The sequence below is a fragment of the Melozone crissalis genome, unplaced genomic scaffold (assembly GCF_028551555.1).
Source record: "Melozone crissalis strain CALT ecotype California unplaced genomic scaffold, PUWL_Pcris_2 ptg000029l_1, whole genome shotgun sequence".
Lineage (NCBI taxonomy): Eukaryota > Metazoa > Chordata > Aves > Passeriformes > Passerellidae > Melozone > Melozone crissalis.
In genome coordinates this window covers 13897450-13921158 of record NW_026535807.1, presented here as the reverse complement: position 1 = coordinate 13921158, position 23709 = coordinate 13897450, and the positions used below count along the sequence as shown (strand labels likewise).

General features: G+C 42.8%; 1 protein-coding gene across 1 annotated transcript; it reads right to left on the bottom strand.

The window, feature by feature from the left end:
- Positions 1-302: 302 nt before the first annotated feature.
- On the bottom strand, positions 303-22403 carry TKT (transketolase). The gene is made up of 14 exons (XM_054280848.1): positions 22158-22403; positions 17334-17451; positions 15857-15970; positions 15104-15201; positions 13273-13464; positions 12342-12460; positions 11271-11464; positions 10581-10745; positions 9811-9967; positions 5266-5396; positions 4084-4167; positions 3817-3910; positions 2134-2256; positions 303-573 (listed from the first exon to the last, which is right to left on the bottom strand). The coding sequence occupies exons 1-14, from the start codon at positions 22262-22264 to the stop codon at positions 386-388; spliced, it is 1884 nt and encodes a 627-aa protein (XP_054136823.1). The 5' UTR covers positions 22265-22403; the 3' UTR covers positions 303-385.
- Positions 22404-23709: the final 1306 nt, after the last annotated feature.

Genomic DNA, 23709 nt, shown 5'->3' with positions numbered 1-23709 from the left:
ACTCAAAACTACAAGTTCCTATGAGGAGTTCCAATTTTTTTTCTTTCACCTGTGCTGTGTGCACTGCCATTCAGCCCAGCTGGGCCTCACCTCCCCGTTGGTTCCCCAGGACCTGGAACATCTCATTCCACCTCAGCACCACCCAGCACATGGGTACAGCCTCCTTGCCTTTGGTTTGAAATGGCTGGGGGCAATGCAGAGAGGAGGGGCTCTAAACATGCAGGTATTGCCCCACACCACCAAACCTCACAGAGAAAAGAAGAGATGAAACCCCAGAAGGTTTTTTAAGCTGGTATTTTTATTAGAACTCTCTACATAAAGCACCTTTGCCTGCCTTAACCTCTCCGAACGCAGCTCTTCGTTACACAGCACGAGATGCTCCCGTCTACTCGGCGTTCCTGGACTTGGACAGGGCTGCCCTCACCGCCTGCATGATGGCATCCTTGTCAATGCCAAACATCCTCAGCAGCTCCGCTGGCTTCCCGCTGCGGGGCACGTGGGACACGGCCAGGCGAGTGACGGTGACGCCGGGCTCGCCCACCACGGCGGCGCACACGGCTTCGCCCATGCCGCCTGCGGAGAGAGGGAGATACGGCACCGATGGAGCGTCCCAGCAGAACATCCACACTGTGTGTGAGGCCTGCACCTTCCAGCCTCCAGCCCCAGCCTCAGGAGAACACCAATCACACGTGTCTGAGTGGGCTGACTGCGACTGAAAAGCCTGTCCTGTGCCAAAGGCATCCTGAGGACAAGCCATAAGCATCCTGAAGTACTCAGCCATAAGCAGCAGGACACACCTGCCTCTCAAGGGCACAGGATTGTCAGCAAGCTCTCACCACCTCAGCACCAGCCACCAGGAGCCAGGTTTAAAAATACACTTTGACTGAAGAGCATTTACAAGTGCACTTAACGTGCTGAAATTCCAACCAATCTCAGCAGCTCAGAGCTCCATCTTTTCACAGTGTCTGTACGTGCTGCTGGGCACCTCTCTGGGTTATGTAATGTATTCACAACCTTTGCTCAGAGCTCAGCTCTGACTCACTATCAGTCACAGGCACAAAGGATGGGAACTGCATGGAGGCAGGAGAGACACTGGAAGCAGAAGTACTAAGGAAGAAGAAAAGAGGACTTGGGTCAAAAGCTTGTGCTGTAAAACCTGGTAGAAGGGACACCTTAGTGCTACCCTTCAGAGAGTGTTTCCAGGATCACAGGGCTGCCCACAGCTCCTGGCATGGTGGGATTTAACCAAGCTGAGCCTGCAGCCAGATGCCCCTCTGTGGATGCAGCTGGTGAGCTCAGTGGGATGGGGCCTGCAAGCACAGACACCTGCCCTGCCTGCACCACAGAGCACTGTGCCAGCACAGAGCCCCTGTTCAGCACCTCACAGTTAAGACTCTGCTGTCTTGCAAGCCTGTAGTAAAATGCTTATCCAGAGCTGAACATTGAGCTAGAAAATGAAGAGGTTCAGGTATCTATCACCATCCATAGTCTGGGACAAAAGGATGGAGTATCCAGCACTTACAGTAGAACCAATTCACTTCAGGTACCTGGCAAGAGTGATGCTCACCTTAACTTAAGGTAATATTCTCATAACTATATCTACTAATTTCTGTTAGTAGATATCTATGGTGGTAGAGAAGAAAAAGGGAGGAATTTATGCCACAGTAACTGGAAAAACTGTGGAAACTGCCCAAACCATCTGATTTCAGGTACCCTGGAGACAAGCTTTTGGACACATGGAATACTTAAACCTGCACAGCAATGGTCTCTCTTGCAATTTCACACCTGCAAAGAAGCTGCTGTACAGCCTTTCAGAGAACCCTCTGAGCAGAACCCCTGCAGCATAGCAGGAATTTACAATTTCACTGGGCACAAATGAATCCAGACTTCACTTGATCCAAGCACAGAAAGGGCACACAAGGCCTAGTGAATCAGAAAGACAGCCCTGATTACCCCTTAAATCTGTGGAGCCTTTCAATCCTCAGTGTCACTTTACAATCCTAACAGCACCAAAAAAACCTGAAATCTCTCTTTTGCTTTCATGAGATGACAGCATCAGGTCTCATACTCTGTCAGGTCAGAAGCTGGGAACTTCCAGCCTCTGAGGGCTGTGACCTCCCAGACCCTTCTTACCTTCATGGTAATGGTCCTCAACAGTGATGATTCTGCCCTTGGTTGCTCTTGCATTTTCAAGTATTGTCTTCTTATCCAGGGGCTTTATGGTGAAGGGATCAATCACACGGATGTAGATCTTTTCTGCATGAACAAAAGAAAATTATTTGCAACAATGAGCTGCAACATGCAAGTCAATGCCAGTGGTACAGGCAATGGCTGTGATCTCCTAGACCATTATGAGAACTGCCCACATGAACTGCCAGGTACCTGTACCTATGGCTCATCTACCACAGAGCCCAGCCAAGCCTAATTTCTATATGTATTCTTTCTCCATGGACCTTGTGGAATAGTGATACCCATTTATTCACAGACATGATGGAGGAAGCTTGGATGAGGGACTCAAGGTTACCAGGAGCACCCTGGTAAAAAGTAATGTAACTGGCTTTCCCCAGGTAAGAGAGAATCCACACACCAGAGAAATCCCCCTTACTCAGGCTGTCAATTGTAATTTTTTCCCCAGACCTTTATTTAACCTTTATTGTCAAGCCAAGTGCAATTTCCACCTGATTCTTTGGTGTGTAGGCATTCTGAATTCTTTCTTCACTGCAGGCTGCCACCTCTCAGGTGTGCCTGTCTGAGCTGCCCAGCCCTACCAGGGCACCCTTAAGGTTTGTTGGCACCAAACCCAGATCTGCCCTGCCCTCGTAAGGCAGGCCCAATGGCTCATTAAAGCTGCACACAAATGGCAATTGTTTCTAAAGAATAGCAATTATGTGAGGTTGTCTCTGATCCTGACTGGCTGCTACACATGAAGAGGCCCTATTGTCATTTTGTGACTGAAGGCTCTTTAGTGGCTATACATTTTAGATATTAGACTTTGCACTGTGGGATTATCTCTCCAGAGGTGATTACTCAGATTTCAAGACCAGCAGAGCACTGTAAAGCATGGTAAGTGTAGAAAAATAACAATGGTTCTGAAAATACAACTTCCAAAATGTCCTAAGCCTGGTGACTGAAGGTCATGACAAAGTATCAGTCCACCCAGATGCTGCACACAAAGCTCCCCATAAGCCACAGCAGCATTACTGTATTATCTCCTGCTATTTGTAATCTCTTCCTGAGGAGAGGCTCCTGACTCACAGATGGGTTTCGGATGGTTTCTTTCTCTTGTTTCATTGAAGGGTTACCATTGCTGTGAGATGTCAGTGGCTTGAGCACTGCCATAGATTTGTGCCCCTCCCACACTGGTTCAGAGTTGCTGCATTCAAAGGAACCCAGGTCAGCAGTGAGCCCAGCCCAGGGCCAGGTGCCCATGGGCACACACAGGTGACAAGCTGTGCTTTGGGACCTGGCTCCAGCCTGTTTGCAGCTGATTGTGCTGTAGCAGACCAGGTGCCACTCCTGCTTCTCACACAATGTCCCCAAGGCTCTGCCCACAGGGCCCTACCACAGATCAGCAATTCTAATGAGACCCCGGTGTGATCTGTTGTCAATTTTCATGGCTACTGATGCTGCTAAGCCAACTAAAACCTCCATTAGGTGGGACTGGCAGCTGCATGCTGTGTTGTAGTTTCAGCTAGCAATGCCTGACCAGCTGTCTGAACAGTGTCATTCATGTTTACCAGTACAAAGGGTGAGCATTTAGGCTGACTGGTATTGATTTTTTTTGGTGTTACATGACAAAAAGGAAAAAAGCCCCACCTTTTCTCAGCTGCTCTGCTGCAGCCAGTGCTTCATGCAGAGTGACTCCTGCTCCAATCACAGTCACTTGGTCATCCTTACTCTTCAAAACCACCTGCAAGAAAACATGTCCATGTGTTTTTAATGCTTAATCTTACTGGAGTTATTTTACATTTCTAGAGATTTTAATGAAAAGATCAAATCTTTGCAACACTTTGGAGGGAAAAGGGCTTTTATAAAAGGAACATTGCATATTTTTCTGATTCTCTTTATCTGTGCAGCATTTACCTTTGCCTGTCCAATATGGAAGTCCTCATTGTTGTTGTAAATGACAGGGTTTTCAGGACGACTGGTTCTGATGAAACAAATGCCCTGTTTCCGAGGTAAACGTGGTAGAAGTTAATAAAACAGAAAAGTGTTAACATTCTAGCTGATAAATCCTATACAAAAAATACAGCAAAAATGACTTTTTCTATTTGTCTGATGTTCACCCTCCTGTGTTGCCTCTGGTTCTTATAAGTAAACTCTGCCCCACCAATTCCCATTAGTCCCTTGTGACAGCTGATTGCTTCAAGCAGTACAAAACACTTCACCTCCTCTTAAAGCACACTGATAACTTACAATTTCCTTTCTGATTCCAAGATACTTACCTTTCTTTTGTTCTCTTGTGGAAATGGAGAATCCTACTTGAGTTAATTAGACTCTTTGAACCTTACCATACCTGTGCAACTTTCACTTTGTCAATTTTAAATTGAAAAAGAAAAATTTAAATTTTTTTTTAAATTGGAAAAATTTTAAATTTTTCCAATTTAAAATTTCCAATTTTAAATTGGAAAAGAATGCTGGATTGAAAGCAAGGAAAAAGGCTTTTCATCAGTTAAAGTTCAGGTGCCCTTCCAGAGGAAGTAGCAAACTTGTACTTTAATCTCTTCTTCCCACTGCTTTCCCCACCTCCCATCTTTTTTTCCACAAACCACTCATCATATTTGTTACACTCCTTCACTAGAAACCTGTAGTAGCAAGATTGGATTTTTTCAGTTAATTTTCTCCTTTCTCAAGAAAAACTTCATGGCAGCCAAGGAAAATACTGATCAAGGAGATGATCAAAATCCTCAATATAGAGATTTATCTTTCCATATCCAGCTTCAAGCTTGACCCCAGAGATAAGGTACTAGGAGAGCACTTTTAAGTTTGCTAAAGACCTACACTTTAATTCAATATAGATTCAAACTGCACTTGTGTAATCATTTACATCTCCCCAAATCTGGCCCACAGCATTCATGTTGTTCATTCTGCACTAGCCTGGACAGAATGTCTGCAACCTTTCCTTGAAAACAAAACATCCCACTGCCCAGTGGAGCCTTGGGAAGAATTTACGTGGGTAGAGACATGCAAGAAACATGCCAGAAGCAACAAGAGTAGTACAAAAGCCAGAATTATTCTCTGGCTCAGAAATACTCTGATGCAAACCTTGGTGTTGGCAGCTATTTCCACTGCTTTTTCAGTGGCCACAGCATCACTGGGGTAGAACACAGTGGAGTTGGGAATGGCCCGGAACATGCTCAGATCCTCCAGCCCCATCTGAGATGGCCCATCCTCACCTGGAAGAATTAAAGCAGGGTTACAAAGGAGCAAGTGCACATTTTTGACAATCACTCAATATAGAAGTGAGGTTCAACGTAAACCAGGCAAAAAAGGAGAAAAGGATAAAATCAGGCACACACACGACATGCAAGTCTACCTGCTTGAGAAAAGAATCATCTTCTCCTTAAACTTGGAACCATCTAAACAGTAAATAGGGATAGAAAGAGACTAAAAAGAAAGAGAACTGGGATTAAAAAGAAAAAATAGGAAATAAAGTATAACAATAAAACAACACAAAAGGAATACAACCAAATAGGAATGGTACAGATACAGAAGGAGGGTCACAAGATATCTGAACATCTTCAGATTTACATATGCTGAGGCAAAATTTATACTTGTCAACAAGTGTTCCTCCAGATTTAAACTGCTGGAAATGTGAAGGGAGAATTGCATGTGTCCCATCAGAAACGGAGAGTGCAATTGGTACAACTACTCTCAAATTCTTAGGCTGATTTCAAGATTAAATGAAAGGTATGTATGCACTTTTTAATGCTGTAAAAAGGTCTTTTAAGGAGCAATAGGGCATCTGTGTTGTTATTTTAACAACTCAAGCACCTCATGGCACAGATCTCTGAAAAGGAACTGTTAGGCAGGACATGTGCTGGGTGCCATGATTTCCCATGGTTAAAGAAACAACCACCACAACACCCCCCGCCCCCAGTGACCTTATGTAAGGGAGCTTTGGGAATGGCACTGCTCCAAAGCAGCCATGCACAGAGCTCTGAATCCACTCATGTCACAGCCTGCAGCAGCAGGGCTAGGAGCCTTCCCACATGCACCCACTACCTGTTATTCAAGAAGGACGAGTTCACGAGGAAGGAGGAGAATATGTTCCTAAGAGCAGCACAAGATTCTGAAGAACTTTAAACACGTTAAAGAGATCAATTATTGAACTCTGCCACTGCACATTACTAATGAAGTAAGCACAGACCAGGAAAAGGAATTGTCTTGGCTTTCAATCATGACATGAAGACACCCTCTCAACATCACAGTTTCTAAATGTGTGTACTCTGAGTGAGAGGGATCCAGTGGGCATTTCCTTTCCTAAAATGCACTTGCACAATGAAGGCATAGAAGGAAAATGAAATGAAGAAGAATAAAATTATCAGGTGATAATTTTAATATCCTGAATCTGAATATTATCCAATGTAGACAGTTACTCGTGCTTGTCCTGCTTTTGCTATGGTGGTGCCAATACCACCAACATTCCAAGCTCCTCAATTCAATTCAAAGTAAGTTACAGACTGGCATCAAGTTGAGGCTGGCCCCAAGTCTTTATGAAAATGTAAATTTATATGGTTTTGGAATGCAACAGATCAAATGAGAGTATAATTCTCAATTACATCTGCAAAACTTACATTTATAGCTTAATAAAAGAAGTAAATGCTTAATATGAGCAGTAGCAAATGTTCAGAATATAAAACAGTCTAAACAATTGATATTTCTATTTCTGACACACGTACGCTATGATTTCTTTTTCTGTATGTTCAGTTTGAAAAATACAGATTTTTCCATTATTCTCTTATGACCTTATAACTTATTTAATGTTTCAGTCCATCAGAAAGTATTGGTCTAGGAGTGAACTTGTACAAGTTCAGAAGGTCATTGTGATAGCTATTTGTCATAACTTTAATGGTTCAAATTTCAGTGCAGTAGAAGCCCAGGTCTGCCTAGAACTGCATACATAAAACTTCAATTTTCACCACAGGTCCAGATTGGATTCTGAATTGCATGCAGATTTGGAATTCCATGCAGGCCCAAAGTTTTAATAGGAAGTATGCTTCATTCATACCCTTTCATTTAAAATTGAATTTTTTAACTGCTAAAGGATTTCTCTGAATAACTTTCTTTGTAACTCTTCATATAACTTGCAAAACTTACATTAACATCATATAACTCTTTATAAAACTTTATATAGCTCTTTATATAAGTTGCAAAACTTTAGGTTGAAATTCTTTTTTGAAAATCAAGTTGAGGCTTGAACGAGATTTGTACCTCAAACAACTTTATAAATCCAAGTCTGCACTTCACCATCACAGCTCCCAGCAGAACATCTCATGTGCTGAAAATTGAAACTTGGAAGTGTAGTTCTAGGAGACAATTTGGGTAACCCAAAATCAGCAAAGACCAAACCTACTTGGCTTTTACATCAACACTCTGCTTGCTAGAAGTCTGAAGGTGGAAGGACTGATTTTAATAAGAGGCTTGTAATAGAATCCCTCCCTTAATTACATATACAATATGAACAGAGTCTGCTCCAGAGAACTGTACTGCTGCAGGTAAGTTGGAAGTTTGGGATGAGATTACATGTGTTTATGAAGCATCTTTAAATCTTTACCGATATTACAGATCAACTTAACTATTTTGTTTTAAATGAAAAAAAAAAAAACCCATCCAACTCTTTGCCAAACCTTACTGCCAGCCAAAACTATTAAATCAACTGAAATACTGATGTAGGCAGTGAACCTTAATTTACTACCCCTGTCAGCTCTCCCTCTCTTTCACTTTCCCTACAAATACCTACTAGTTTTTCAAGCATGAATGTCTACTTGCATTTTTCTTCTTGGTATGCAAGTCTGTTCCTGTTTTCATGGGTCATGTCTATGCATTTCAGATTAAAAATAAAATTCTTTTCCTCCTTCAAACCAAAGCCAACCCCACTATGATCTGACGTGCTCCAAACAGTTACAGTGGGAAGCCAAGACCAGAGAAGGCTCTGCTGGTGAGGGCCCTCAGCCAGCTGAGATGTGCTGGCTCTGCTGCCTTGGTCTCCACTGGCAAACCCTTTTCCCACACCAGGACAGGGTCTGGACAAGTAAAGTTCCTTCTGCTGTCAGACATCCTGGGTTTGGCTGGGATAGTTAATTTTTTTTTTCTTAGTTGGTACAGTGGAGTGTTTTGGATTTAGGATGAGAATGCTGTTCATAACACACCAGTGTTTTGGTTGCTGCTGTGTGGTGTTATCCTAAATCAAGGACTTTTCAGTGTCCTCATCCTCTGCCAGGGAGGAGATGGACAAATAGCTGGGAGGGACCATGGCCCAAACTGGCTACAAGGATGTTCCATACCACAGAATGCCATGCTCAGCAGACAGACTGGGAAAGAGGGGGGCTGCAAGGGGCTGACCACAGCTCAGGGACAGGCTGGGCATTGCTCAGTGGGTGTTGAGAAATTGTATTGTGCTTTTCAGTTTATTTTTATAATTACTATTATTATTATTAGTAGTAGTAGCAGTTAACTTACAAGTTTTTTTCTGATTCTCCTCCCAATCCCATTGCAGGGACAGGCAGTGTGTTAGTGGCTGGGTGGTACTTGGTGTCCAGCTGGGATTAAACCACAACAGATCAGACTTGTGATCTCCTGAAGAACCTCAGCCTACAGAGTCCATGGGAGCTGAGCAGATGCATCCCAGAGTCCTGAGGGAATGGCTGAAGTAGCTGCCAAGACACTCCCCAGCAAAAGTCACAGCAGCACCAGGTGGAGTCCCCACTGACTGGAAAAAGGGAAACACTGCACCTGGTTTCAAATAGGGGAAAAGAGAGAATCCTGGGAACTACCAACTACCACTCTGTGCCTGGGAAGATCCTGGAACACATCCTCCTGGAAGCTGTGCTAAGGCACGTGGGGAGAGGGAGGTGATTCAAGACAGCCAAGGGTAAGTCCTGCCTGACTTTGAGCAACCTGGTCTAGTGGGAGATGTTGGAAGGAGATGACCTTTAAGGTCCTTCCAACCAAAACTTTCTATGATTCAATTTTCTGAATTATGTAACAGCTTCACAGTTCCTGTTTCATTAGTATGTAAGAGATTTCAGATTTTATTAATCACCATATTAACAATTTCAGTAGTAAAAAATACTGGGATAAGTTGAAGTAGTTATTTCAAATGTGTGTTCTCTAAAGTGTTTTTGAGATTGATGGACAAGAGAATCTGTGCAAGAACAGTATCATTAGTAAGAGAGAGATTCCCAGTAAGAGACTGGGAAACTGGTACAGTAAGCACATGGCTATTCTCTCCACAGAAAGAATATTCTCCTCTCTTTTTTCATCAACTGCAAAGATGAAATGGAACCTGAACCCCTCAGTTTCAGTCCAATCCCTTTATATCAGTCTGTACTTGTACAGTAGAAAATCTTGTAGGGAAAAGTCCTATTTTCATCAGGCCAAAGAGGAAAAACAAGGCCGATGACAGCTTGAAATTTTTCTCATTCTTTCTAAACACAACAGAAGTGGACTTGCAAATACAACTTCCTGCTATCCCTGCTGCCACTGTTAGAGCACCCAGCTAGAGCACAGCTTGGCTGCCCAGAGCAGGGCCCATCTGGCTGTCAGGCAGCCAGCAGGGAGTGCCTGGGGACGCTGTGGCTCCCTTACCGATGGAGACGCCGCAGTGGGAGCCGCACAGGTTGATGTTGCTGTCGGAGATGGCGGCCATGCGGATCTGGTCGAACGCCCGCGAGAAGAAGGTGGCAAAGGTGCTGGCAAAAGCAACGGTCCTGTCACGAGTGGCACAGCCAACTGCAATGCTCACCTGAAATTGGACATTGGGTAAGAACAGTGAATACCTCATTTATCAGTGGTTTCCAGGACATGATCTGTCCGACTTCTTGCCCTAAAAATTTAGCAAGAAGCTCTTAATGCAGATTAAAAGTCTCTGTTTAGTCCTGCTTCTAATTGCTGGCATTTCCAGAAAGGAAAGGAGGCAACTCACCCTCCCAGTATCTATTCTCCTGCATCTCCTCTGCTCCATGCTTCAACTGCTAGCTGTTATGGTTGTCTCTTACTGGCAGCTTCTTTTCTTTATCTGCTTAAAGCAGCCATTCAAAGATTTTTAAGACTTATCCCTCTCTTTCTTCTCCTGGATCAAAGGCTTAGGTTCTCAGTCCAATGGACATGGTCTTGCTATCTCCAGAAAACAAAAATCATCATTAGTAAGAGGGAATGGATTTACCTGTGTTATTTGGACTGGTATTTACTAAAAGGGCCCTTCTTTAGCAAACTGGAAATTAGAACAAGGTTCCTAAATTGGTTTTTGCTACAATTACCTCACATTTATTTGAAAAACAAGTATTAGACCCCCACTGTAAGGGGACTCACACTGAATGGTCATACTGATCTTTCAACAAAGCCAAGGGAGCAGTTACCATGTTCTGCTCAGCAATGTAGCACTCAATGTAGCGACTGGGATGTTCCTTCTTGAAGAGCTCAGAGAAGGTGGAGTTCTTTGTGTCGCCATCCAGGGCAATCACTCGATCGTTGGCGTGGCCCAGTTTTGCAAGCGCAACCCCGTAAGCCTTGCGGGTGGCCCACTGCAAAAGGAAAACACACCAGGGCTGCTGTAGCTTGCTGCTTTTTTTTGTTCCTGTTTGATTGTTTTCAAATGATAGCACTATCAAAAGTACATATGAGAATGGTGACACACAGAAGAGTAAACAAACCCACAACGAAGCATTAGAAATACATCTGTTCTGAAATGGGCAACTCCCCACCAATCTGGCTAGGAAATGTTTAAACCTGGCTTTCCAATCATAGAAATTCACTGAACCTCAAGGAGTTTCTTCAATTTCAAAGGCACATAAAATAGTTTATAAAATTGATAATGATCATGAAATGAAGAAGAGTGATTTGAATCTCCATATTTTAATATATTTATACACCCTTCCAATACCCAGCAAGTTGACTGTCTGTGTCACACTACAGAAATAGGTGTCTGCCTATTGAGAAGAGGTGGGTAGCTGCAACTGGGGGAAGAGGTAACACAAAACCTCCTGCTATCCTGTTAAATGGTCTCACACTTTGAAATATCTGACCATCAGTGAAAAAGAAGGGAATACCTTTTCTCCCACTTTGTAAGTTGGTGGAGATGGCATCTTAATGTTTCTAATATTTACTATAGGTGCATCTTCTTCTGGAAGGGCTGGAGAAAGTTTTTTCTTGTTCTGGATTCTGTCATCTATTTCCTGAATGACTTGTTCAGCCATATTTTTTGGAAGGGGCTTTCCATGCCAGCTTTCCTTATCTTCAACACCTGTGTATTTAAAGTCACATTACAAGTAAGAATATAAAAACAATTAAGGTTTTTAGCTTCAGATTTCACCCAGATGAAAGTGCAGTGGAGTATGACAGTCCAGTATTTTCTTCCAAGGAAGAAATTCCTTGAACAATTACAGTAGTATTCAGCTGCATTAAGACAGACATTTAAACAAAGTGGAGGAATTTTACATGATCAAATTATATATATTCCAAACTTGTGACAAAATCCCAGCACCTTCTACTGAAATGATTTGTAAATTTGCCCCTAACAGACCTCAGTGTGGCAGGAAGCAACCACTAAATCAGCATTAACATTTCCTATGAAATTTCAACAGTTCTATTTAAACAAACTCAGATAAGGTTGAAACAACAGTTAACCAAGGTGTCCAATTCAAACAAGATCTGATATTTTACAGCTTTATTTTAATAGCTTCTGATGACTCTTATCTGTGCACCCAGCACTAACAGCCAAATCACCTCTCTGGCTGATACACTTTTCCTTCAGTCACTGCAAATAATGAACTTTGCTTGCTTACTCAATGAAAAGGAATGATATTCTCTGCTGTTACTAATATTTATCTGGTCAGAAAGGCAAGCTCAGAGTGCTGCTAAAAGCTGTGGCTAAAGGGAATCATGGCAACCCTTGACACACTGTGTGTGCATTTGCTCCATCCCACGGACAGAACGCTCCGTAGCTGGCACACGTCCCACTTGACAGGACCACACCAATTTTCTCAGCAATAATGTTGCTGACAGGTACAGAGGGTCAAAGACCTTCTGCAGGTGTTGCTGAGATGTGCAGCTGCCTGCACTGCAGCACTAGGTGTACATCATATCTATGTGTGTATGCAAAGCAAGAATTGTTTTATTACCTGATATGCCTTTGCCTTTAAAAGTCTTTGCAATGATGGCTGTTGGCTGATGTTTGGCCTGGCCAAAGGCTTTGCAAAGCTCCTCCACACTGTGTCCATCCACAATGATGGCATGCCAGCTAAGAACACAAACAGATCAACTGTTTCTAAAGGGTTTTAGCATGTGACACTCTCTGGTAGTCAGCAATAACAATAACAAATACTAACTTCATTCCAGTGCAGTGTCTTTTTAAGAGACCCAAAGTATGCCAGAAACACGATCTAGCATTTATTTGAGACCATAAAAAATAGCACAGCTGCTTTTTTATAATGCAAAATGAGTCACAGGGGGATCAACAACTATGAGCAAAATTCACAGCCCACAGATAACTAAGTTATCCTACATTTCTTCAGACATAATGGCCATTTTTAATCACAAGAGCAAATCAAACATCTAAAAATAAGATGAAAACTGACAATAGACGTTGATTAAAAAAACCCCAAACACTCAGGCATGATTTGGTTTCTATTGTATCTGACATTTTTTTTAGCATGGATTTTGCATCTGCATAGAAATATGAAACTAAATGAAAGTCAATACACAAAGAATTCTCTTAATTTCCATGCTGGTTTTTTTCTGATCTACTTGCTATAATAGGACATGTGGTCACAGTTATAAAATCTGAATTTGATATGTTAAAAACAGTTTTAAGACCCTTGACAGATTTATCTGTGCAAGCAGTCCTTATTTTTCCTCAAAACCAACAAATTTTGCCACTTCCAATATTCCTGCTGCAGCCCTAAAGTCGACCAATATCAGGCATTATGAAAGACCCTCTTCCATGCTGATGGAATCCTTTAGAGCTGAAAGCTCATTTGAACAATTCTGAGAAGCAAACAGAACATACATTTTCAAATGAGAGATTATCCTGAGCTTCTCCCCCTCACATACCCAAAGGCCTCACAGCGTTTCTGGTAGATTTCAACGTGATGCTGCAGAGGAGCAGGGTCACTTTGTCCAAGACGATTAATATCAAATATAGCAACAAGATTATCAAGCTTGTAAAAGCCAGCAAAGGCCATTGCCTCCCAAACAGAGCCTTCAGATAACTCTCCATCTCCAAGCAGACAGTACACTCGATAGCTAGAAGAAATTAAAAATGAAAATAAATTAGGTTTGATTTGTGAGCACTATTAAAGCAAAACTCCTCCAATAATTCATAGTAAGAGTTCACTTCATTTTTCTATCCCAAACTCAATTCCCATTGTTCAAGGCATTCACCTCAGCTAAAGTTATGTAACCTTGGACAAATCAAATTCAAATAGTTATGAGCCGTTACACGTTAGAAAAATAAGATGAGAAATACTGCACTCCTTTCCAAACCTTTGTCTCAAAAAAAATCAAGTTTAAGCCTCCCACTGCAAGGCTTGACTGAACAAGCCCATTGAACACTGTCACTGTGACTCAGCAAGATCCTGAACAATGCAGGGACAGTTACCTCTGCTTCCTCCTTCCTCCCATATACCCTCTAGAAGGACAACCAACAGGAATTAATTCCAGGAAACTCTAAATTGTAGATGAGCTGAGCCATGGATTAAAGCATACTGCATAACAAATTCAGAGTTCAGTAAAAAGATAACCAACATTAAATGACTTTGTAGGCTATTTATCCAACCACTGAAGCCCTTTATTTAGATAAAACTCAGCAGGAGTACTGTCTTATCTCTACCAAATTCAGCTACAGCATTTGTCTTTTACTTTCACTCTTCTTCTGGACAACAAAACTTTGTAAATGCTTGTTACCCACTAAAAAAAAAAAAAAGGTAAAAAAAAAGGTAAATTATCCTTCAAATATATAATTTTAAAACAAAATAATTGAGATGGCTGTCAGTGATATTTTTTTTACTCAACATGAAGCTATAAGAGACTTTTGATCTGATTCCTACCTGCCTTCAGCTAAATGTGAACTCCTTGCACTTAAGCTGCTCCCCAGTGCTGCACGCAAGACCACCTTTTCCTTTTGTCATGTAAGCACTAGTTAGATTTTTTCCACACGTAGCATCTGCTAAACTCAATTAAAATCAGCAAGTCATCTTTCACAGAAATGATTTCAAGCTAGTGAAGTGTAGGACACATTAACTGGGCAGCCTATGCTTGGATGTACTAGAACTGTCAAATAAAATATATCAACCACATCAGGCTATTTTCCTCCTCATACAGATTTGCCTTTAGACATCTTCTTTTCTTGTGCACAAAACAAATGGCAGGAGCAGTCATTTTTGTCTCTGTGGAGTTGAGTGCCTTTCTGATAACATTTTGGAGCCCTACTTTATGATTCAATTATGCTATTATTGACCATAACGGGTCCTTATCCAACCTTCTCCATTATTTGTCATCTAACTTTGAACAGACCTCTCCAGCTTGCACTTTCCTTCTAAAGGGACTTATCCAGTCTCAAAATGGATATCAGTTACTCTCTGGAAGTTAGAGGCTCCTCCCTGTCTTCTCTGTTCAGGAACATCAGCTTGCAATGCTGTCAGGTCACAAAAGAAACACACATGTACACTAATTGTTGCTAATCTTTAAACCCTTGGTAGTTTCACTGGCAACAGCTTTGTAATTATCTATCATTTAAAACCTGAATTTGAAATCAGATTTGGGATTGAATAAAGGAGAATGAATCTATCTATCTATCTATCTATCTATCTATCTATCTATCTATCTATCTAATTTTAACAAAATTTTCCCATTGAATAATCATGAAGTATGAAAATGGAATTACCTGGCTCTGTCAAAGAATTTGCCAGTGTATGCCATTCCACATGCAGCACCAAGACCCTGCCCAAGGGATCCAGTAGCCACATCAGTGAAGGCTTGTCTCTGAGAATAAAAAGATGATTATTTTGTAGTTATGAAATAGAGGAAGTAATTTCCAGTGCTAGAAGCTCGTTCAATATACACCAAAATGCAGCTTTCAGCCATAACAATGTGCAAGTCTCTCTAAATCTTGAACCCCCTGATTTCCCTGCAATGCAGTTTCCTTCATGTTGACTGTCACAAGCTAACTGGGCACTCTGAGAGGGAATGGAATCTCTCAGCTATGCTTTGGATGGCAACAGTTAAGAATTGATGATTCTATGTAAAAATGAATCAATTGAAGCAACTGGCTGGGAATGGAAAGACCAATGAAGTGGCCAAACTGGGTGTAAACTCTTGAAATACCTCAAAGCTGCTTAAAGGGCAAGTGAAGCCTGGATGAAACGATGAAACTTTACCTAAATATTTATGAAATGGAAAATACTGCCATGCAGGGCTGTAGGGGAACTTTACTACTACAATAAAGGTCATTTCTACATGCTCATTCAAGCACAGTTCAAATTCAAATTCAGTTGTGAAGCCATAAATGCCATCATCCTTCTTAGATATCTTTATCTTTCCTGTACTGAACAGCTAGCAACCAAAATCACTGTGAAATACACACACTTGTTGTTTCACAGGAGGAAACACTTTCATATCAAAGATTATGAGCACTCACTGGCACTGGGTGTCCTTCTAGGACAGAATCAATTTTCCTCAAGTTCAGTAAATCTGCTTCTTGTAGAAAGCCAGCTTCTGCCCAAACAGAATACAAAATTGGTGCTGCATGACCCTAGAGAGAAACAGAAATTGTAAACAAAACACAAGTTTCACAATTCCCAACTACCAGGACAGAACTCTACAAAGCTGACAGACTCTGAAATCAGGTTCTTGTGCCCATCAGGAAGGCATGGAGTTATTGAACATTTTTACAATGCACACACCACACTGATGCTTGTTTCCAAGTTCCCTATGCCCCTGCTTACAGCACCCCAGCAGGATGAGCAGTGTTATCTCACTAGAACTTCCTTCAGAATGAATGTACTCAGGGTTGAATGCAGTGAGTGACAACAGGCAAAGTTTTAAGCTTTGTACACTCAGAGCAGTCATCTTCCACTTGACTCCTTCCACTCCATCTTTGTGGAGCAGTCATCTCCCACTCCTGGAGCCATCAGGAGTCAAAAGAGCAGGCAGAGGTTTGAAGCCATTTAGCAACTCTGGACAGAAACACTGATAAATTAGAGAGCTAAAGTAAACATGAGGAAGTGACTCTCAGTGTTTCACCACCTCAGCATCAACTGCTTGCTTCTCACTCAGTTCCTTCTTTCAGTGGCCACCAGACATGGCATCAGTTACATCCAGCACAAGGACATTCACCATGGGCTCCACAGCACTGCTGAGGAACTCTGACTCAGAGATGGAATGTGCATCACTGGAGCACTTCATCTGCCACCTTTTACATCTTTTCCATGTTTTATGAAGGCCCCTCACCTGCCTTTATGCCATATGAATAATATATCCCTGTGATTTGCAAGGACACAATGTAGGAGGGGACAGAAACACTAACAGGCAGCACAGACTGGGGTTTAAGTGTTTTCTGACTCACAGTGGCTTCAGATGTAACAGTGACTTTAGTGCCATACTGGCACAGTAGGAGTGCAAACTACAAACTACTCACTAACCTGCCCTGTTTCACGCAATGCTCCCTGAGAAGCTGGCAGGAATTAGAGCCCACTGTGACATGGCTGCAGGCAGAACAGCAGGGCTGCATTTAACAATGAGCACAAAAGCCAACTGCAACTGCCTTGTTAGAAAAATAAAATAGACCTTGCTGCATCCTGATAGATTGTATAGACAATATAATATTTATTATTTAACAGTATAACAACTTGACATAGTGGAGTTAAGACTTATCAGGACACATTACAAAGACCCTTTTTAAACTTTTTTTAAGTTATGTTGTAACTTAATTCAGCCAGTTTCTTTCTTTCTGAAGCAGACAAATTCCAGGCTCTCAGATATTTCCAACAGACTTCTCTGCACATGTAGGTGTATGTAAACACAAGTCAAAGAAGACAAGTCAATTAAATCTACAGACAGACAGCTCTTTGCTAGCAGACTGTAACAGGACAGCAAACCAGTAATTATTTATTTACCTTTGAAAGGACAAACCGGTCGTTGCTGGCATTTCTGGGGTCTTGCACTTTGTACCTCATGGTATGGAAAAACAGCACAGACATAATCTCTGCTGCACTGCAACATGATGTAGGGTGGCTACAAGTCAAGAAGACCCAAGATTACCACTCGTGTTACTGTTTGCTCAGGACCACATCTTTAAAGTATCACTTCATCAGACCCCAACTCCCCAGCATTAAAATGCACAAATCTGAAGTGTTTGATATCCCACCCCTGTGCTAATCGAATACTTTGAGGCAAAGGGAGCCTCTGATCTGGTTGAAATGGGTGTTCAATCAAGACCCTGCTGATAGCTCAAGAACTTGTTTTTTAGAAGTCTCCCTTCTTCTCCATGCCAAGGACCACCACCTGAAGGGGTGGCTGAAGCACAGACACTCAGCCACAGGCTGTGTCAGCCTGGGCCTGAAATCAGACTCCAGTGATTTATCTGGTGGCAGAAATTCACACCAATGCAGAGGAAACAAGGGCAGCTTTCCACAGAACTGGAGCCACTCGCTGAGTGGAGAAATTGAAAGCATGGCATCAGGACTTGTTCAGGCTCTGATGCACATGCAGGGATTGGTAATGCAAGATTAACTTCTGCAGAGAGCTCTGGAACATTTATAATAGTATAACTTAGGAACCATTTCATTGTACCACATTAGAGTTGACAGAATAAGAATTCTGATTTTTAAAGAGGACATTAAATAATGCAATTCTTTTTCATCTTCTGTTGAAACTGGATATGGAAATTTACTGTCTCCAGTAAACACCCAGATACATGTTGTAAAATTCTAAATTGCTTAATCTTTGGCTAAGAGGGGAACTAACATTTTCTACATTTACATCTTTAAGTTTGAAATATTGTGTGTGTTGGTTTATCAAATTTTTTTCAGTATCTGTGTAGTCTCTCTCATTGAATTGTCTGGGATAACAGCACATGAATTCATACTCAACTATAACTTGCCTTAGGAAAACACAGGCCCATTTCACAGGCAGCTGTGCCATAAGGTACCAAGTGAACATAAAGTTATGTGAAGAGGTCATGCAAGTAGCAAATATGGAGTTATTCTATGACAAGGTATATATTTCATTGGAAGTGCACAGAATTACTTTTATTTCTCTAGATTACTGTAATTTACATAATAATCACTGTAGTTCTTAAGCACTTGGAATGGGTGGCACCATTTGACCACTTGGGGGTACCAGCCTTGGTTTTCACTTGCCATAAAGCTTAAAAGGGGTAAGGAGGCTCCTTAAAAATCTTTATTGAATATGGAAAATAGCATTATTCAGATTTTACTGATGTAAACATAATTCTTGACATCAGCCATCACTACTGAAGTACAGGAAAGTGGATGATGAATAGTAAGGAGGTTGAAAAAGCTGTTTCTTCTCACTTCCTCTTCTACCCACATTTACTTTTCATCTTTTGCAGGCTATTCTTCAAATATTTGATCCTCCTTGTAAAACAGGATAAACTGACTGTGAAAGTGTCACTTTTGTTTCCTACATGTACATTTACCATGCATGTTAGGATTAGACAACACTTTCACTAAGTGAACCAGAATATTTTCTTTTGATATAAAGGGTAATATATAAAGTAATAAACCTTCCCACCCAATATCCCCAACATAACTGTAATAAAAGAATAAAAACATGCAAAACACTAGCAAATTATGGTTAGTGTCGATCCCTTAGTAAGTACTCACACACAGGGAACCAAGAGAATTAGCTTTAAACCATGGTTCAAACATATTAGTAAATATTCATATATTTGAGTTAATCAATAAGCCTTACATGCTTGTTTAAAGCTTTCATTCCTTTAATTTTATTAACTTTATACTTAACCATACTTCTATGAACTCCTGGTCTTGATTAAAAAAGTTTTAAACCACCTAAAATGGTAGCATGTGGAAATAAAAAAAAAAAAAAAGTAGAAAAATTTAATAAATTACCTGAAAATTGGAAAAACATCTTGTTAAAGCTACAGGTTAATTAAATTAATTTCTACTATTTGAAATAAAAAAAACCCCAAAACCTTAACTTCGAAATACAGTCCTTCGATAGGAAACCCAACCAAAGTATACTAGAACACCAAAATGCTGGATCCACACAAAACAAGGGTAAAATAATTGCTCCAGGTTCGTTTTGTGGGGTTTTTTTTTATTACTGTGAATCAACTGATGTTTGTTCCATCTACATGTATCCACACATTTCAAAGGATAGCAGTGGAAAGCTAAAATGGAACACTGAGTCAAAACAAAAAAAAAAAAGAAGAAAAAATCATCTGCAACAAGTGATCACATCACCCATTATGAAACTTAACTGCCTCTTAAGAAACTCTTGTAACTTCCACTTTTAAGAATGTATCCATCCTGCTCTAGGAAGCCAAGATCACTGTTTCAAAACTGCAGAAATTTATCATCAGCTACAGCAGACACTCTACCCATTTCAATGGGAATGTGTGCATTACTTATCTAAAAGAAAAAGCTCTTCCACACTCCAAAGCAAGTATGGTCAATCTTTACAATGAAACAAATCAAATTTTTGCCCACGTAAGTAATTTTTGAGCGCAATTTTTTTTTCCAGTTCACTGAATTTTTCCACTCCAGCTGATGAAATACTCAGTGATGTGTTTGAGCAACTTAAGGATCAGACTGAGTTAGGTCTTGCCCAGGCAAAGACTGTACTTTCTTTAGCAGAAGGTAAAAGAAGTAAAGACTGCAAGAACTGGTGTGACATATCTATCACACCACCATTTGTGTTGCAATACATGCCACAGTTCACAGAAATTACTTCCTTGAAAGTGTAGGCAGGTCCTGTTTCTTCTGAAGTGCTTTTATTGCAGTTTTTACAAGCTACACCTTTAACAAACATGTATTTCCTTAACAAAGTCAAAGCCATCATGACAATTCACACTTTTAACTGGAAGCTTCTATTTAAACTTAACTTCCATTCAAACATCTTTTCCCATCCTCAGTGCACACCAGCAATTTAAGCAAAGCACGCGGTCTCAGTTTTTGGGAAACATTCATAATGCACAGCTGCTTTGGAAATGTACATGCTTTGCCTAACTCCACAACAGACTGAATGTCTTTTGGGCGCATTACTACACCATCATCTTGGCAACCAAATCTTATTAAGAAAATATATTACTTATCAACAGAATCTTCTCTCAAGAGCCCATCTTTCATAATCTGCTTGTTATCAAGTTGTGTAATAATTTCAGACTACACAACTCCAGTGGCAGAATAAACCAGAGGGATTATTGAAATGCCTTTGTGCTAGGAGGACTCAGTATTGTAGCACAGATGAATCAGGGAATAAAAAGCTTGAGTAAAACAATTTTTACTGTTTCATCAGTATGGTGAGAATGGTTTTACTGGTGAATTTCATGGACCACGGAAGAGAAACAGAGGCTGTAGTATGATCTTTATTCTTTAACAGCACATCAGACAAACCAGAGAAATAATTTTATCTGTTGATGAGACAACTGATATCACACATCCCTGCTGCCTGCTTAAAATAATTACTGGAAACTGAACACACAAGCCCAAGCTCTATAAAACACAGTTTTCAATTTACACTTTCACACAGACTTGTCCAATACTGTACACTGCAGCTCTGAAACAAATCAAGAACTAAAAGGGCAATTGTTGGGTATTGCATACTTCTCTCTCCAGACTGGACCCAACAAGACAGATTTGTAAAAAAGCACTGCTCTGACTTGCTGAGAGCTTTCCCGCGTCCCACACCCCATTTCACAGGAAGAACAACAGCAGCACTTTCACTTGCTGGCTGCAAAAGGAACGAGTAAAGTTCAGCTCCGAGAGCCATGTGAGGGAGCTCATGCCAGGCACAGGGTGGGGACTGGAAGGCAATTCAAAGAAGCTTTATAATATTTTGCACATCACCCTTCTTCACAGAAACCTCAGCATCCAAGGGATTCAGTCAGATTTTTTTAAACACTCCAGCTAGTTTCAAAGAGAGCCAAAGGAGGAAATCGCAACAAGATGGGATATGTGTAAAAAAGAAGAAAAGCCCAGCACTTTACATGGAAGCATTCATATATTTTTCAAGCAGAAAAAAAAAAGGCTTTGATTTTACATGACTAAAAGCTGATTGTTTGCAGAGATTGTTTGTTCCATAGGTAAAGCACGATCAAAGAAAGGATAACCCTGGAATCTGCACACATCAGAGCCCACACTAAATCCTGTCCAGAGGCCTGAATAAACTGCCCATTGGAGACCGCGGGCATTGCACAGATAATCCCACTTGGGCTCACTTGAAATTCTGTGCAGAATTAGTTCCAACTGACGGGCACGCAATGAAAAAGAAGCCGCTTGCGCCTCGGGCACAAATTCTTTGGTTTCCAGTCCTGCCCCAACTTAGCATTCTCTCCCAGTCACAACACCCGGCGGCACCGGCGACCGGCGTGGCCCGGCCCGGGCGGGCTGTGCCCGCGGAGCCCCCGGCCGCCATTTCCACACGTGTCTCCTGCGCATCCATCAGCGCCGGGGGCTCCGGCGGGATCGGCCCTGCCCGCTGCCCATCCCCGCGCACGCCGCCCCAGCGCTCCCGCGGCCGGCACGACCGGGCCCGCCGCATCCCCGCGCCGCGGGCGGGAAGCGGACCGCGGGACCGGGGGCTGTGCCCGGGGCACCGGAGCGTCTCGGGCAGCGGGAGCCCGGCACGGCCCCTCCCAGCACCATGGCGAGGCCGGATGCAGCCCCGGGATGCGGGAGCGCGGCTCTGGTGTGCGGCCGGGGCTGAGTCGCTCCACGCCCGCCTCTCTCACTCACCCGGAGCCGGCCGCAGTCGTGGCCTTGATGGAGCCGATGCGGAGCCGGTTGGCCGTGTCCTTCAGCGCCTGCAGCGTCTGCTGGTCGGGTTTGTGGTAATCCTCCATGTGTGCGACGCGGGAGGGCTGCGGCGGCGGCGGGTCTCGGGCGGTGGCGGCTAGACCTGCTCTGAGGACGGGCTTTGCGATGCGGCGGCACGGCTCACCGGGGCCGAGCGCTGGGGCGGAGAGAGGAGCGCGGGGGAGGGGAGAGGAGCGAGGGGGCGGAGAGAGGAGCGGCCGCCTCCATCCTCCCTCCCTCCATCCTCCCTGCCGCCGCCTGCGGGCGGGGCGGGCCGGGCCCGCTCTGCGCTCAGCGCCCTGCGCGGGCCCCGCGGCGGCCCCGGCTCCTCCCGCGGGCGCCATTTCCGCGGCGCGCGCTGAGGGCGAGGGAGCCGCGCTCTCCGCCCGCCATCGCTCAGGGAATCACAGCAATGGTGAGGCTGGAAGGGAGCTCTGGAGATCCCCCAGTGCAGCCCCTGCCAGGGCAGGGTCACCCAGGGCAGGTGACACAGGAACGGGTCCGGGTGGGTTTGGAATGTCTGCAGGGAGGAGCACTCCACGCCTTCCCTGGGCAGCTGCTCCAGTGCTCTTCCCCCTTCAACGTAAAGAAGTTCTCTCACTTGAGGTGGAATTTCGTATGGTTTAGTTTTGGCCATTGCTCCTGTCCTGTTGCTGGGCAGCACAGAAAGGAGTCTGGCACCATCCTTTTGGCACCTGTCTTTAGATGTTTATATGCATTAAGGAGGTCCCCTCAGTCTTCCCCGGAATGAACAGGCCCAGCTCCCACGGTCTCTCCTCATAAGAGAAGCTCCAGATCCTTCATGTTTGTGGCCTCCACTGTTCCTCTCCAGTGGTGCCTTGTCTGTCTTGTACTGAGGAGCCCAGAACTGGATAGAGAACTCCAGGTGTGCCTCACCAGGGCCGAGTTCAGGGGCAGGATCACCGCTCTCGGCGCGTTTGATTCAACCCCTGCTCCTTAAAGCTGTTGGTCACCACCCCAGTCTGTTCCTGTGTCTAAAAGAATGCTACAGTATCCCATGGCTTAACAGTAACCTGGTTCTTCCACACAGGAGAAACAGTAGCAGACTTGCCCCATGTAGCTTCCTGTCAGGATATAATTCATATTTCCATAACATATGTTAAAAATTTTGATGAACACAGAGACTTCTGCATAAAATACTGACTTCAGCAGCCATCAATCAGCCAATACATTTTCCCTAGCAATTCTGAACACTACAGCATTAATACTAGACTTAAATAGGCAAGCAAAATACTTCATATTTGTTCTAGAAAGCTCAAGTGGCATTAGAAGTCACAACCTAGAAACAAACAAACAAGCAAAAGGTTAATCAGACAACCATGCCAAAAAAGTTGTAGTGCAAGGTTGAAGGTTGGAATTGACAATCTTAAAGGTATCTTCCAACCTTGATGACTCTGTCATTCTAAGATACCTCAAATCTTGTTCATTCAGCCTGATATTCCTGCCCTACACTCCTGTATTTTAGTGTTCT